The sequence below is a fragment of the Drosophila montana genome, unplaced genomic scaffold (genome assembly GCF_035044405.1).
Source record: "Drosophila montana isolate Dmon_TW-CO22-7 unplaced genomic scaffold, ASM3504440v1 contig_779_1, whole genome shotgun sequence".
Classification (NCBI taxonomy): Eukaryota; Metazoa; Arthropoda; class Insecta; order Diptera; family Drosophilidae; genus Drosophila; species Drosophila montana.
Window position 1 is genome coordinate 553,473 of NW_026999075.1, and position 12,970 is coordinate 566,442.

General features: G+C 39.6%; 4 protein-coding genes across 6 annotated transcripts; 2 read left to right on the top strand and 2 right to left on the bottom strand.

The window, feature by feature from the left end:
- The first annotated feature begins 31 nt into the window (after nucleotides 1-31).
- LOC135439854 (replication factor C subunit 4) lies at nucleotides 32-1,476 on the top strand. The gene is made up of 3 exons (XM_064698689.1): nucleotides 32-214; nucleotides 282-1,149; nucleotides 1,207-1,476. Exons 1-3 carry the CDS (start codon nucleotides 99-101, stop codon nucleotides 1,291-1,293), a joined length of 1,071 nt encoding a protein of 356 aa, XP_064554759.1. The 5' UTR covers nucleotides 32-98; the 3' UTR covers nucleotides 1,294-1,476.
- A 442-nt stretch (nucleotides 1,477-1,918) lies between these two features.
- Nucleotides 1,919-2,929, bottom strand: Taf9 (TBP-associated factor 9). Its single transcript, XM_064698540.1, has 2 exons — nucleotides 2,725-2,929; nucleotides 1,919-2,659 (listed from the first exon to the last, which is right to left on the bottom strand). Exons 1-2 carry the CDS (start codon nucleotides 2,873-2,875, stop codon nucleotides 2,073-2,075), a joined length of 738 nt encoding a protein of 245 aa, XP_064554610.1. The 5' UTR covers nucleotides 2,876-2,929; the 3' UTR covers nucleotides 1,919-2,072.
- A 209-nt stretch (nucleotides 2,930-3,138) lies between these two features.
- Nucleotides 3,139-9,073, bottom strand: RhoL (Rho-like). 2 transcript variants are annotated; one of them, XM_064698628.1, is made up of 3 exons: nucleotides 8,871-9,073; nucleotides 3,805-4,050; nucleotides 3,139-3,728 (listed from the first exon to the last, which is right to left on the bottom strand). In XM_064698628.1, exons 2-3 carry the CDS (start codon nucleotides 4,036-4,038, stop codon nucleotides 3,405-3,407), a joined length of 558 nt encoding a protein of 185 aa, XP_064554698.1. In that variant the 5' UTR covers nucleotides 4,039-4,050; nucleotides 8,871-9,073; the 3' UTR covers nucleotides 3,139-3,404. The 2 variants fall into 2 exon arrangements, with proteins under 2 accessions (XP_064554698.1, XP_064554699.1); XM_064698629.1 differs by lacking the exon at nucleotides 8,871-9,073 and adding an exon at nucleotides 8,827-8,845.
- Nucleotides 9,074-11,193: 2,120 nt separating this feature from the next.
- Nucleotides 11,194-12,909, top strand: LOC135439748 (SAP domain-containing ribonucleoprotein). Of its 2 annotated transcripts, none has more exons than XM_064698531.1 (2): nucleotides 11,194-11,343; nucleotides 11,404-12,909. In XM_064698531.1, exons 1-2 carry the CDS (start codon nucleotides 11,314-11,316, stop codon nucleotides 12,346-12,348), a joined length of 975 nt encoding a protein of 324 aa, XP_064554601.1. In that variant the 5' UTR covers nucleotides 11,194-11,313; the 3' UTR covers nucleotides 12,349-12,909. The 2 variants fall into 2 exon arrangements, with proteins under 2 accessions (XP_064554601.1, XP_064554602.1); XM_064698532.1 differs by having other exon boundaries at nucleotides 11,214-11,343; nucleotides 11,473-12,909.
- The last annotated feature ends 61 nt before the right edge of the window (nucleotides 12,910-12,970 follow it).

Here is a 12,970-nt window from a genome sequence, read left to right on the forward strand (position 1 = left end):
CGAACTCTGTTATTGCCATTTTGAGTTAACATTGTACTCAGCTGTTCCATTCGCGCCAAATTTTTGTTGCGACTTTTAAAATTGTTTTCCTAAACAAAATGCAGGCGTTTTTAAAAACTGGCAAAGCCAGCTCTAGCAACAGCAACACAGACAAACAGGCAGCCAATGCGCCCGTTGAACGTCGCAAACCCCCCGCACCCTGGGTGGAAAAATAGTAAGTGAAATTCAAAACTTGAGCACATTACAACTGTTGTCAATTTTGCATTAATTTTGCCGCATAGTCGCCCAAGAAGCGTGGATGATGTAGTTGAACAAGCGGAGGTGGTGGCCGTGCTGCGTAAATGCGTCGAGGGCGCCGATTTGCCCAATATGCTCCTCTATGGCCCGCCTGGTACTGGCAAAACTAGCACCATTCTTGCGGCGGCACGTCAAATCTTTGGCGACATGTACCGCGATCGCATACTAGAACTGAATGCCTCCGACGAGCGTGGTATCAATGTGGTGCGCACTAAGATCAAGAATTTTGCCCAGCTTACGGCAAGTAGTGTGCGTCCCGATGGTCGGTCGTGTCCGCCCTTTAAGATAATTGTTTTGGACGAGGCGGACTCCATGACGCATGCAGCACAAGCGGCACTACGTCGCACTATGGAGAAGGAGAGCCGCAGCACGCGTTTCTGTCTCATATGTAATTATGTGTCGCGTATTATTGTGCCCATTACATCGCGCTGCTCCAAATTTCGCTTCAAGGCGCTGGGCGAGACACAGATCATTGCGCGATTGCAGCACATCTGCGAGCTGGAAGGCGTTCGCATTGATCCTGATGCTTACAAGTCCATTGTAAGGATATCCGCTGGGGATATGCGACGTGCCATCACCACATTGCAATCCTGCTATCGCCTCAAAGGCGCCGAGCACACCATTAATACAGACGATCTGCTCGAGATGTCTGGCATCATACCGGAGCATTATCTGGAAGATTATCTTGAGGTCTGTCGCTCGGGTAACTACGAGCGTTTGGAGCATTTTGTACGTGAAATTGGCTACTCGGCATACAGCGTTGGCCAGATGATGGATCAGTTCGTGGAGTTCATTGTGCGCAGCGGCTCCCTAACTGACAAACAGAAGGCCATCATATGCGACAAGCTGGGAGTGAGTTCAACGCAGTGGCCCTGTGTATAAGCTTAGCTAATCCTTAATATTTTGCAGGAATGCTGCTTTCGACTACAGGATGGTGGCTCTGAATATTTGCAAATCATGGATCTAGGCTGTACCATTATTCTAGCGCTCAAATGAAGTCCGAATTCCACTCACATGATCTTTCCTATTCAAACATTCTCAGAAGCAAAGCATCCCCTAGAAAGAACCGGGCATATTGCCGATAGACTGTTTTTTATACCGGGAAAACTTTAAGCTCACAATTTTTTAATTTATTTTTTACAAATTAAAATTATTGTTTAATAAAAACCTTGATAAAAACTTTGATAGACATTTTAAAATATTTGTATACCTTGTAACAGGCAGAATGTGTTTCGGTCCGTTAAAATTTACTTTATATATATATATAGAGGTCCGCATTGGTCTTTCTTGCCAAGAACAAACATTTAACTAACTTAATTATTTTGAACATTGTTACTTGTTACTTGTTAAAGCGGCTGTTGGCAGCGATGGTGTGTTTTTTGTTTGTCAGCACAAAAGTATGCAATTATAATTCAGAAAATATTAAATTGTTACACAGAAAAGTATACACTATTGAAAATAACTGAAGTTTTTTTTAGTAGCTCCCTCTGTTGATCATAAAAAGTACTCGTATTTGGAATATCTCGGCTAGTCAGATATTTATAATTCAATTCCTGACGTATTGGAATGAGCATTGGTCAAAAGTCAGTTTGCCCAAAAGACAAACAATTGTATATATATATAGATATACGTTAGTTAATTAACTCTACATTTATAGTCACATTAAAATTGAACAAAATACAAAAGTTTTAGAAATGCCGAAACGTATTATCCGAACAGATCCTTTAAATATACAAATATATGCTTAATGTACATAAGTTTAGACATATATGTTCTCAGTTCGCTGTAAATTCAAATTCCTCCTCCTCGCGTTCCCGCTTTACAGCCACGTTATTGCCACCAATGCTGCCCACGGCTGCCGCATCACTGTCTACCTCCATTTTCATGTCACTGGCGTTTGGCTCGCTCTTGACCTCCATTGCGGTGACCGTTTTCGTTGCGGTTGTGAATTTGATGACTGGTTTGGGTATGGTAACAACCTGTTGTTTGGACACAATTGAATGGGCGCGTTTGGGTCCATTGGCACTGGACACCGGCTTCACGACGGTTTTTACAGCGCGTCCCTCTAGCGCAGATTTGGTCATTTTTTTGGGTTGATTTGTTGCGCGCAGCTTGTAGTTGACACCGGTCAGACAGTAACGATCAGGAGGCAAGCGCAGACCGCAATGCGGCTTCACGGGCGGGAGTGGCATCGCATTACGCAGTTCGGCCATCTTGGCCAGGACATGACGTGACGGCGGCCCCGTGAAGCTCTTGTCTAGGGTCATCTCCGTGGCAAGGCGCACATCATCCAGATCGATGGTTTTCTTGCGCGCGTGATTCGCATATACCTTGGCGTCATCCAGTATGCAGGTCACATACCCTGTGGTAAAACCAAATTGACTTTTATTTAAAAACAAAGTTGAGAGTTGGAGCTGCGGCACTTACGAAATGTAAACTCGAGCATTTGGTTGACGACGCGCGGTTCGTATTCCTGGATGTTTAGTTCCTTAAGTATGGACATAATAACCTGTGCATCCTTGGGCACATGTTTGATTTGTGCGCTAACTTTTGCTTTTTCAGCCTTTTCGCTGCTCATTGTTTATTTTATTCTTATTTTTCAGCGCTGTTTGCTAAATGTCAGTGTGACCGCAGGAGCTTAAAAGAAAATACAAAAAATATAAATACTAAAATATACATTACATCGCTTTTGCAACGAGTTGGCAGCACTTTTCTAAATTGCCGAATTCCGACCGCGCAATTCAACCGTTTATTATGTATTTTGTTTACCAATTAATTTAAAAACTAACTTTTTTGATTTTATTGACTAGTTTTTATTGAAAATATATAATACACAGCATATTCTGGCGCAAATATTTATATAAATGCCATTCATGCATTTCTATTCAAACAATTCTGTAGTTACATTTTTGCTTTGATTTTTACATAAAAAAATGCACTTTGGTCGCATACGAAAATTGTTTTCAGACAACTACAACTTAAAATAAGAGCTTAACGTTACATTTTTCTACACACACTGTGAAACAGGCGAATCGAATGCTCACGAATTAGACAATTACATAATACAATTACGTATAACAATATTTAACATTAGGCATAGGATTTAATTAAAGTATTTTGCACGTTTGCGGCTTCTTTCCTGGTTTCTTCTCCACCGCTCGCACCGCCTCTTCGAACACCTGCTGCAAATTGATCTTCTTCTTCGCGGAGCACTCGACCAATTGATGCGCATGTATCTCCTTGCGCAATCGTCGGCCCTCCTGTGTGGTTACAAACTTTTCTGAATTCGGTATACGCAAATCCAGCTTAGTGCCCACCAGGACCACAGGCACAGTGGCGCCAAAGTGACGAATTTCTGGCCACCATTTACTTTTGATGTTCTCGAACGAGGTGCGACTGCTGATGGAATAGCACAACAGGAAGCAGTTCGTCTGTGGCAAAAAAAAAAAACAAACGAAAAAAGATTAGATAAGAACAGACAAACATTATGGCTGTAGAAATACCCACATTTGGATAACTTAATGGGCGCAGCCTTTCGTAATCCTCCTGACCGGCCGTGTCCCATAGTGTTAAATTGTATTCATTATCATCGACTGTTATGTTGCAGGCATGATTATCGAATACAGTCGGTATGTACTCCTCGGGAAATTCGTTTTGTGTGTAGGTTATCAGGAGGCAGGTCTTACCCACCATGCCATCGCCCACGATGGTTATTTTAAGAGGGCGCAGACTTTTCGACATTGTGCAAACCAACTGCAAATATAAAGAAAACGGAATCGGCGCATTAATATGAGTATATGTCTGTATGTGACATTTCAGTGCGCTGCCTTGCACCATTTGGTGGCATATGTTGAAGCGACATGCGTTGTTTATCTTCCCATACCCACATCCCACTGCGACCGGAAATCTACTGTTTCGCAGGCCTTGCAACTTAACATAAGACTTAACCGTTACATTTTTATGAAGTGGCTGTTATCAACAGCGCGCTGTTAACACATGAACTTCAAAATAATTAATCTAATCAGCAAAAGCTTAACAATTTTAATTTTTAAATGAAATTGCACATTTTACAAGCATTTGTGTGAGCTAAACAGCAGTCGAGGGCATTAACAATTCAATTAAAAGTTTAATAAAAGCCGCATAAAAAACATTACAAGGCTACAATTGATTCTGTGAAATTCATTAGGCATTTTTGGGGCCTGTTGTTGTTCACGCCTTATATAACATAAAAACGTTTGAAAAACGAATGCACTTTCACCAGCCAAATAAAATTTCGTTTAATAAATGTTTCTTTTTTAATTAAAACTGGTTTTAAGTCAGCGACAACCAAACGAGTTGTTGACCCAAAACATGAACTAGATTTCCCTACAGCATCTCATGCCCAGTGTTAAACAATGTCAAACACACAAATGCTTAATTTGCATTAAGTTACAGTTAGAGTCCGAAGCTCTTTCATTCCTCGAATACGCAGAAAACTCATACGAATTCTGGGAAACAGAAATCTTCAAATATGACTCATGCCATAAGATTGTCAGTCAATTGGCTGGGCAACCTCTGATTACAATTATAAACAACCTGATTGAGTGCGAAATGAAAAAATCTAAGAGCGGGTGTAGCTAGATGACGACGATCTGATTCTAGTGACTCATCCAAAGCCTGCCAACAGGTCAACCCACATTATACACAATAATAATAATAATAATAATACCCATATCACAAGCTATGGCAACGGGCTGCAGTTACAAACAGAAAACCGGTTATATTGACATATGAATTAATAAACGTTGATCATCGTTTACCGTTCGCAACAAGCGTTTCAGTTGTACTTTCGGCTTGTGGCATGCCACAAAACACATATGTACATACATTTGTACTTTTTCATATGCAGTTGCATGCACGCGTTCTAAAGGCCCTGAACTTTAACTGCAGCCGCACTTTTGACATGGCTTCTTGGCGCCAACAGCTGATCCCTGAGTTCGCTGCCATGGCCATGCCTCCCCACACAATTAAAGCTAATTGCTGTATAGGCATCCCAACTGGGGTTAAGTGCTCACTTTGTAGTTCCGTTTTTTTATTTTTATTATTTTTTTTTTTGTTTTATCATACATGTGTTTTTTTTGTGGTACAGCAAAGAAGTGCTTGCCATTCGGAATTGTATGTTTTAAAAGTAGATTAATTAAATGCAGTTTTGCTAACGAACTGAGTTTCAAATAATAATAAGCCTGCTTGTATATATGCTAGTCAATCCACGCACATTTTACTAATGTATATTAACTCTAATGCTTATAAAGTACTAAATTGCTGACTATTTCTATGTTATTCAGATTGGCCACAATTTGAGTTCTTCACAATGCTTAAATGCTGGATTTGTGCCAATAATTATATATTTACATATATACATACATATGTATATGATTCATTAAACTGCATCTCAGAGAAATTGCAGTTGTTGCCACTTGTTAACCCATTTAATTGCTCATTCAAAAACTGTTCGATTACAGCTTTTGGAATTTCCACTCAAGTGTGTTGTCCACCATCTGATCATTCAGAACTTTTGGCCAAACTGCTTAATCAGCTGCCTACATGGTGTGTATAAATAGTAACAGACGTTGTATAATACATATATACATATGTTCAGGTGCACAATACACAGGTGCAGGTATACAATACACAATGTAAATTATTTGCACGGTAGTCACTAAAACAGCGCCCACATTTGGTTTGTTTATAATAATTTAAAAGAAGCGTCGAACAAGAAACAAGAAAAAAAAACGCAATTAAAAGCAAAACAAACGCAAGTGTTGTTTATTTATTTTTGTTCGGGTTCGGGTTTTAGTTATTGTTTTTGTTGTTGTAGTTGTTAATGCTACTTAATGGCTGACTGCTCCACTGCCGCGCGTTGAAATTTGTTTAGAATTTGCAAAAAAATAAAAAAAGGGAAAGAGAGAGAAAATTGTTGCTATTTCGGTGCGGTTGATCAGGTACTTTGTTGCCTCTTTGGCAATGCAATGTAATGTCGTTTTTTAACTCAGCAATATTATCAAGATTTGCATAAAAGATTAACAATTTGTAATATTTCATCATGAGTACCAGCTCTTCAGTCTAGATCAACTATAGAGTATTATGCATGTGTGATATGATTAACGGAAACGGACTATCAAAAGTAGACATCGAAATTGAAGTGCTCGCAGTGTAATTAATACACATAATAAATTATTTAAACATAATTACGCTTTCATAAAATGTTAAATATACTGTACTGAAAACGACATTTCTGTTATCGGCGCGGGGCAGGGACTGGAGTTGGGGCTGGGGCTGGGGCTGCGGCTGCGGCTGCGATGGCCTCTTGTAAACTTTACATATCAAGTTACGCCATTATTGTTATTGTTGTTGTTGTTGCTGTTGCTGTTGCTACTGTTGTTGTCGTTATATTCTTGGAACAGTTGCCACATTCACACTCTTTCCCAATGCCTTTGTTGCACTCTCTCTTTCTCTCTCTCTCACACACTCACTCACGCTCGCCAACTCTTTTCCTCCAACTAAAGCACTCGAAAATTGCTTTATACGAATTTATGGATCGTTCTTAGCAGGGCAGCAGTAGCTTAAGCGACTTTATTGAACACACATATATGTATATATATAATTCATATATGTATAGTGCATGCTTTATAAGTGAGACACAGTTCAGCTTCTACAGCCCACTCCTTTGTGCCCTTATCAGCGCTTTGTAATCGCATCGTGCATCATAATCTACAATTGCTCATACGCAGCTTTGGATGCTGTCACTACAATAAGAATTTCTCCATACAGCTTTTTAAATATGTGCTAGCCTATGGGTGTGCAATGGAGCGCGCTCTGATTTATATACTAATTATAGTCAAAGCTAAATTATGAGCTGCAGCTGTTTTGCCTGGTTTTTAGTTATAAATATATATGTATATCGAACAAAAAACACTCTAAGGCGGGTTTAATAGCTGCAAAAACCAATAAAAGGTCGCCGGTTCGATTCACGGTTCTAACCAGTGCTTCGGTTTTCGATAGTTTAAACTGTCTTTGGAGCAACTGGTTTGGCTCGAAGTTCGGTTCATAGCAAAATATCAACCATAGCCCGATACTTGATTATAATCAGTTTAAAAAAATGTCAAAACATTTATGTTTAGGTTTTTATCACAGCTCATATAGATATCTTAGGATTGGAAGCCGCCTAGCCTATGTATTGAATTACAATAACTAAAGTACTGAAAAGAAAAACTAAATGATCAAACGGGATTTTATTTGAAAAACTCAATTTTTTGAAGATCATATTTCCCCACATTGAACAACGTGCATGACACCAAATCTTTGTTAGATTTCCTATACTACTAAATATAAAGAGCGAGTACAATTGTTCTTACATATATTTGGCGTATGGCAACCAAATAGAAGTTTTGCTATTCATTTTTGCTGTTTATATGTGTACATGTGCATATGTATTTTGTTTTATGATTTCACGCATGTGTTTTCGTATTTAATAAACAGATTAGATAAGATATATGTATATACATACATATGTGTAGGTGTGTGCGATTATTCGTATCAGCTATATAAAAGAAATCAACTTGAAAGTGCGATAAGTGCAACTATAAAGCTGGTTAGCTGCCCGACTAACAAATATATATATATATATATGATATAGGAAAATTTGTATGCGATTTGGCTACGGTATTCACGCCGCACGCGCTGTCAATTAGTTTAATTAATTGAGGTCATATTTTATGGCCTAGGTCGTATTAAATTGATTTGCTGTTGATTTGATGGGGATCACTGCCAATATTGGGTGTGATGGGGTGTTCAGTTGTCACGTACTTGAAGATTTCCTGTGGTAGCACATACACAATAACACGCCCCCTCTGGCCAGGCCAGAAGAGGCGAGTTGGCCTTTAATGGCTATGCAGCCATATAATTGTTGTTAACTTAAAATGGTAACGGGCCTAAAACAGTGCGCGCAGCCAGAGAGCCAGACTGGCGGATAAACAGCGAGAGCGGGCTAGACAAAGGCGGAGAGTGTGTGGGAGAGTGAGAGAGCAGCTATAATCAAAAAGCAAAAAGCTGGTTGGCATTCCAGAGCCGTTGGGCGGGCGTATGTGTGAGCGTGTGACGTGAGCGCCATACAAAAGTGACTCAGGTGATAAAGAGGTGATCACGAAAACGATACCAAAAATCGAAAAAGAACACAGCAACAACAACGCCGCGTTAACTCAGAATGCAGTGAACAGGTTGCTTGATGCTGCTTTAAGCCAAAACAGTTGCCAAGATGCTTTCTACTGATTATGTTAATGATGTTTACACAAAAGATACACACACTCACACAAACACACACACACACACACACACACACACACACGCGTGCACAGTTTCAGATACGCTATTGCACAAGGTCAGCAAAGCTGCTAATACTTATAATATTATATTGAGTATTGGCTGTGGCGTTATGGCCAACTTAAAGTTGCGTACAATTGCAACTACAACTGCAGCGCACACAGCACGTACTTGTAGATACACGTACACGTATTCGTATTCGCACTCGCACTCACTTTGTTTTTGTTAATATATCTGTATATATTTGTTTTTTGTTTGCTCTTTGCAACAAATCAATCGAGCGACACGTCCGTCTCTGGCGATGACGTCTGTTGATCAGTGAACGTATTTGGAAGCACAGCGCGCAGCACGAGACGCAACACAAAAACAGCAGCTAACTATGGAGAGCTGGCACAACCGATCGCTCCGGCAGTCGTCACGCAACTGAGAACCAGTATCTGACGGATAACGTTGAGTGGCCAGAAGGCGCAGAGAGCGCCGGAGCGCTGCTGCTGCACTCAAAGCAAATCATTTCAACAATAGCGCTCAGTTATTTAAGGAAAAGCACCTAGAAAGCTTTTTAAGAGCAAAACGACTTGGCTTAAGTATCGAATAAAACTGCATAATAAATCAATTAGGAAATTCATATCTTTGGCATTTAAAATTATGAAATGATAATAAATAGGTAAATCTGAAACCGAAAAAAATAATAAAATAATAAATAATAATAAAATCATAACATATATTTGGTTAGGTATAATTTTGTTATAGAGTATCTATTCTTATTTCTTCTTTCTTAGAGAATCTATTCTTAGTAGAAAAGAAGCTCGGATTCGCCGATTGTTTGTTCTTTGAGAAACGCTGATGCAGCTGATAAGTCCAATTGAAATCCACTTGCCAGCTCTTTTGTTTATGTAAAAGCACAAATTAATATTGTTACTCACTGGCATTAAGTATATATTTTAAAAACCGAATAATTAGTCACAGCTTATTTTTCCCATTCTATTGGTCAATATATAATTGAGCTTTGCACTAATAATATAAACCGCAAGCAGAACAAAATTAAGATTTGAAATGATTATAATAATTATATTATATTCCACGATTCCAAAGTTAACAAATCTTTTAAAATATAAAAATTAATACTTAATTTTTACCATTCATTGGGAATGATATATAGACGAGGACCTTGTTTATCATAAAAAGCTAGTTTTATTTGTGAAGCTGTTTTTAGCTTTGCATATCTTTAAAACTGAGACACAAACAAAATTTAGGAATATTTTAATTTAACTAACGAAAGTTACAAAAATACAACAAAAATAATTATGTTAAACTCATATGTAATTAAACGCTTAACATACAATTAACATTAAGAATAACATTAACGTTATGAAACGCCTTAAATCCGTAATTGCGTAATCCTATAAGCAGAACGTGAACGCGACTGTCATGACCAATTAATCAACAACTTGACTGCGGACTTTGGGTCGTATGCGTGCCCGTTAAGTCGTTGTAACTGTAATTAAAGCTCCCCCATATACGGCCAAAGAATTAGTAAATGGAACAGCCGCAACTCACAATTCACGTTTGCCATCATATTTGGCATTAATTATAATTATCATTGCACTGGACAAGCCTTAAAGGGCGGCAAACTCTTTTTAAATGCTGACTGGCAAAAGGTTAATGCGTGGGCCGTGGCCTCCACAAAGAGAAGACCGGAAAAAATTAAAAATAAACGCAAGTATGCTGCAATTCCAATTAGATGCAGCTACTTATGCGCCACATGAGCAACATGTGTTCGTTTAGCGTTAAGCGCCAAGTGAGTGAGTGAGGGTGTGTGTGAGTGTGTTTAAGAGAGTGCAGGTGCAGTTGCCGGTCGGTATCAGTTAAAAACAATACAATTTGGTCGAGTGCAGTTCAAGGTCAAAACACTGGCATCTATCCTCCAGACAAACACACACACCCCTTTTTTTGTTAGCTGCACTTTCATTTTCCAACAGACACAATCTATATTTTCAACGCATGAGATTTGCTCTCGCGCAGCGAACGACTAAGAAGCAGGCGACAAGATAATATTGCATGCATTTCCCGTTTCCGGTCGGGGTTCGTTGTGTGTGTGTGGATTGCACGGGTGGTGCTGTATGCCGGTTGTTTGCTATTTCTGTACGGCACTCATATTTTATATCTTATCTTGTGTACGCGCTAGCTATAGCCATTATAAGGGTGAGTAGTAGCTGCAAAAGCGTGACAGCGATGATGTGACAAAAACAAATATTATATGTTCATGTTACAGACGTGGTGGTTAATTTCAATTGAACTTTTTAAACACATTTCAAAAAAAGAGCATATCCGAAAATATATCAGAGTGTTTTAGTAACCCTCGGTAAAAATATATCACAGAGTTGAGTATTTAAATCTTAGCGCTTACATTGCGTTTACCAACACTCAGTAGCGAGCATACAACTTTTCACCACTTACTTTTAGTTTAACAGAATTTATTTTACGCTTGCTGTTAATTACAGAAAATGTTAATTTCGATGTTTCTTTACAACACTTATTCTTCTTTTTGCCTGTATGGACAGTTTTAGTAGAGAGTTGCCATACTGCTAGGCATAACCAATTTGATGCAAGAAAAAAAAACTTGTTAGTGCCGCAAATTTATATTAAAAAACGAATAAAATGCCTGAAAGCGATGTTACCAAGATGAAGGTGAGTGTAAATAATATAACCCGAACAAGACACAAACAACCCACGCTATATCCAATCCAGGTTGCGGATTTAAAGCGCGAGTTGAAGCTGCGTGGGTTGCCATTGAACGGCAATAAAAATGAATTACAGGACCGCTTGCAAACCGCTTTACTCGAAGGCGACATTTCACTGGAAGACAGTGCTATTGCCGACGCTATCGACGACGATGTCTCTTTGACGGACGAGGACGAGCACAAATTATTGGGTGATGATCACGAGGATTTGCTGCTGAAGAGCCCAGTTAGCACACCCACGGCGACAACAATACCAGAACTATCTTTACATATGGCAGCAGGATCAGATTCGCAATCGGAGGCAACCAACGCATCGCTGCCAGCTAAGAAAATCGTGCTGAAACGCAACAATTCGCAGCAGCTGGCGACGGCGGTGACGACAACAACAATAATGACATCGAAGGAAAATGCCGCACCCGAGACAACAGACAGCATACCTGGAGCTTCGGAGTTAGAGGATAAACCCACAAAAACGCACCACAAACCAATTGTGGTGGGTGGTGCTGCAACTAAAAGCAAAGACGCGGCAACTTTAGCCGACAAGAAGCTAAGTGAGCTAAGCATACAGGAGCGCTTGGAAATGCGCGCCAAGAAGTTTGGCATTGCACCCGATACCAAAGCTGTTGATCCACCCACAGCTGTTGTGCCCACGGTTAACAAGTCATCTTCAGCTTCAATCAAGGCCAACAAAGGCAACAAGGAGACGGACGAACAGCAAAAGGAGGCTTTAAAGAGACGTGCCGAACGCTTTGGTTGTGTGGTGCCAGAAAAGAGTCCGAAAACCGTTGCCGACGACCGGCTGCAGAAGCGCAAGGAACGCTTTGGTGCTACGGTTGGCACAGCGACTGCAGCAAGCGATCCAAAGGGCCAGGGTGAATGGGCAGAAAAGGCGCGAGCACGTCTGGAGCGTTTTAAAACAGCACCAGCGGCCGTAGCTGATGCAACAAAATAGACGACAATCTTCTCTATAAAACCCAGCTCAGTATCCACGCTTGGGCTCTTCTTTTTAAGCCACGATTAACCACCAACAATGCGTGGAGCCGTTAAGCAAGGGTAAATAACTTCAAAGAATATTATTAATTCCATTTGTATGGACTTAGTTTGAGTATTTAACTAGCTCTTGTTTCGATTAATATTTCTTTGTATTTGTATTGCGAAAAAATAAAGATATACTTATTTTTAATGGTTTCTACCCAACCGAAAAGTTTTCCCATATTACTATTAAACAACTGCCGAAATTAAAAAACCCTTGCACATGTACGATTAACATATATTATAAATGCCTTACAATTTGTGGTCCACGAGCCTCTGCCTACAAGTCGCAGGCTTGATAGACATGCATGCATGGATATTTGGTAACTCTGCGCCAGGTTGGGCTTTGGTCGTTGTCCAAGCTGACGAAGGCTATTTTTTTTATCAAAATGTTAGCATAGAGTTAAATTTTACGCTATCTTGGAATATAACATTTTTTATTTGAAAAATATAACTTGATATAGTTAATCGAACGGACACTTTAACAAATAAGCAGGCTATATCTATCTATCCGTTATAAGGTCGGATCTCTTTGGATCCGC

Bases quoted from the DNA above. Each gene is read 5' to 3' on its own strand.
- LOC135439854 (XM_064698689.1), top strand. From the start codon at position 99: ATGCAGGCGTTTTTAAAAACTGGCAAAGCCAGCTCTAGCAACAGCAAC. The intron at 215-281 runs GTAAGTGAAATT...TTTGCCGCATAG, and splicing joins GCACCCTGGGTGGAAAAATA to TCGCCCAAGAAGCGTGGATG. The intron at 1,150-1,206 runs GTGAGTTCAACG...AATATTTTGCAG, and splicing joins TCATATGCGACAAGCTGGGA to GAATGCTGCTTTCGACTACA.
- Taf9 (XM_064698540.1), bottom strand. From the start codon at position 2,875: ATGAGCAGCGAAAAGGCTGAAAAAGCAAAAGTTAGCGCACAAATCAAA. The intron at 2,660-2,724 runs GTAAGTGCCGCA...GTTTTACCACAG, and splicing joins AATGCTCGAGTTTACATTTC to GGTATGTGACCTGCATACTG.
- RhoL (XM_064698628.1), bottom strand. From the start codon at position 4,038: ATGTCGAAAAGTCTGCGCCCTCTTAAAATAACCATCGTGGGCGATGGC. The intron at 3,729-3,804 runs GTGGGTATTTCT...TTTTTGCCACAG, and splicing joins GCCCATTAAGTTATCCAAAT to ACGAACTGCTTCCTGTTGTG.
- LOC135439748 (XM_064698531.1), top strand. From the start codon at position 11,314: ATGCCTGAAAGCGATGTTACCAAGATGAAG. The intron at 11,344-11,403 runs GTGAGTGTAAAT...TATCCAATCCAG, and splicing joins GCGATGTTACCAAGATGAAG to GTTGCGGATTTAAAGCGCGA.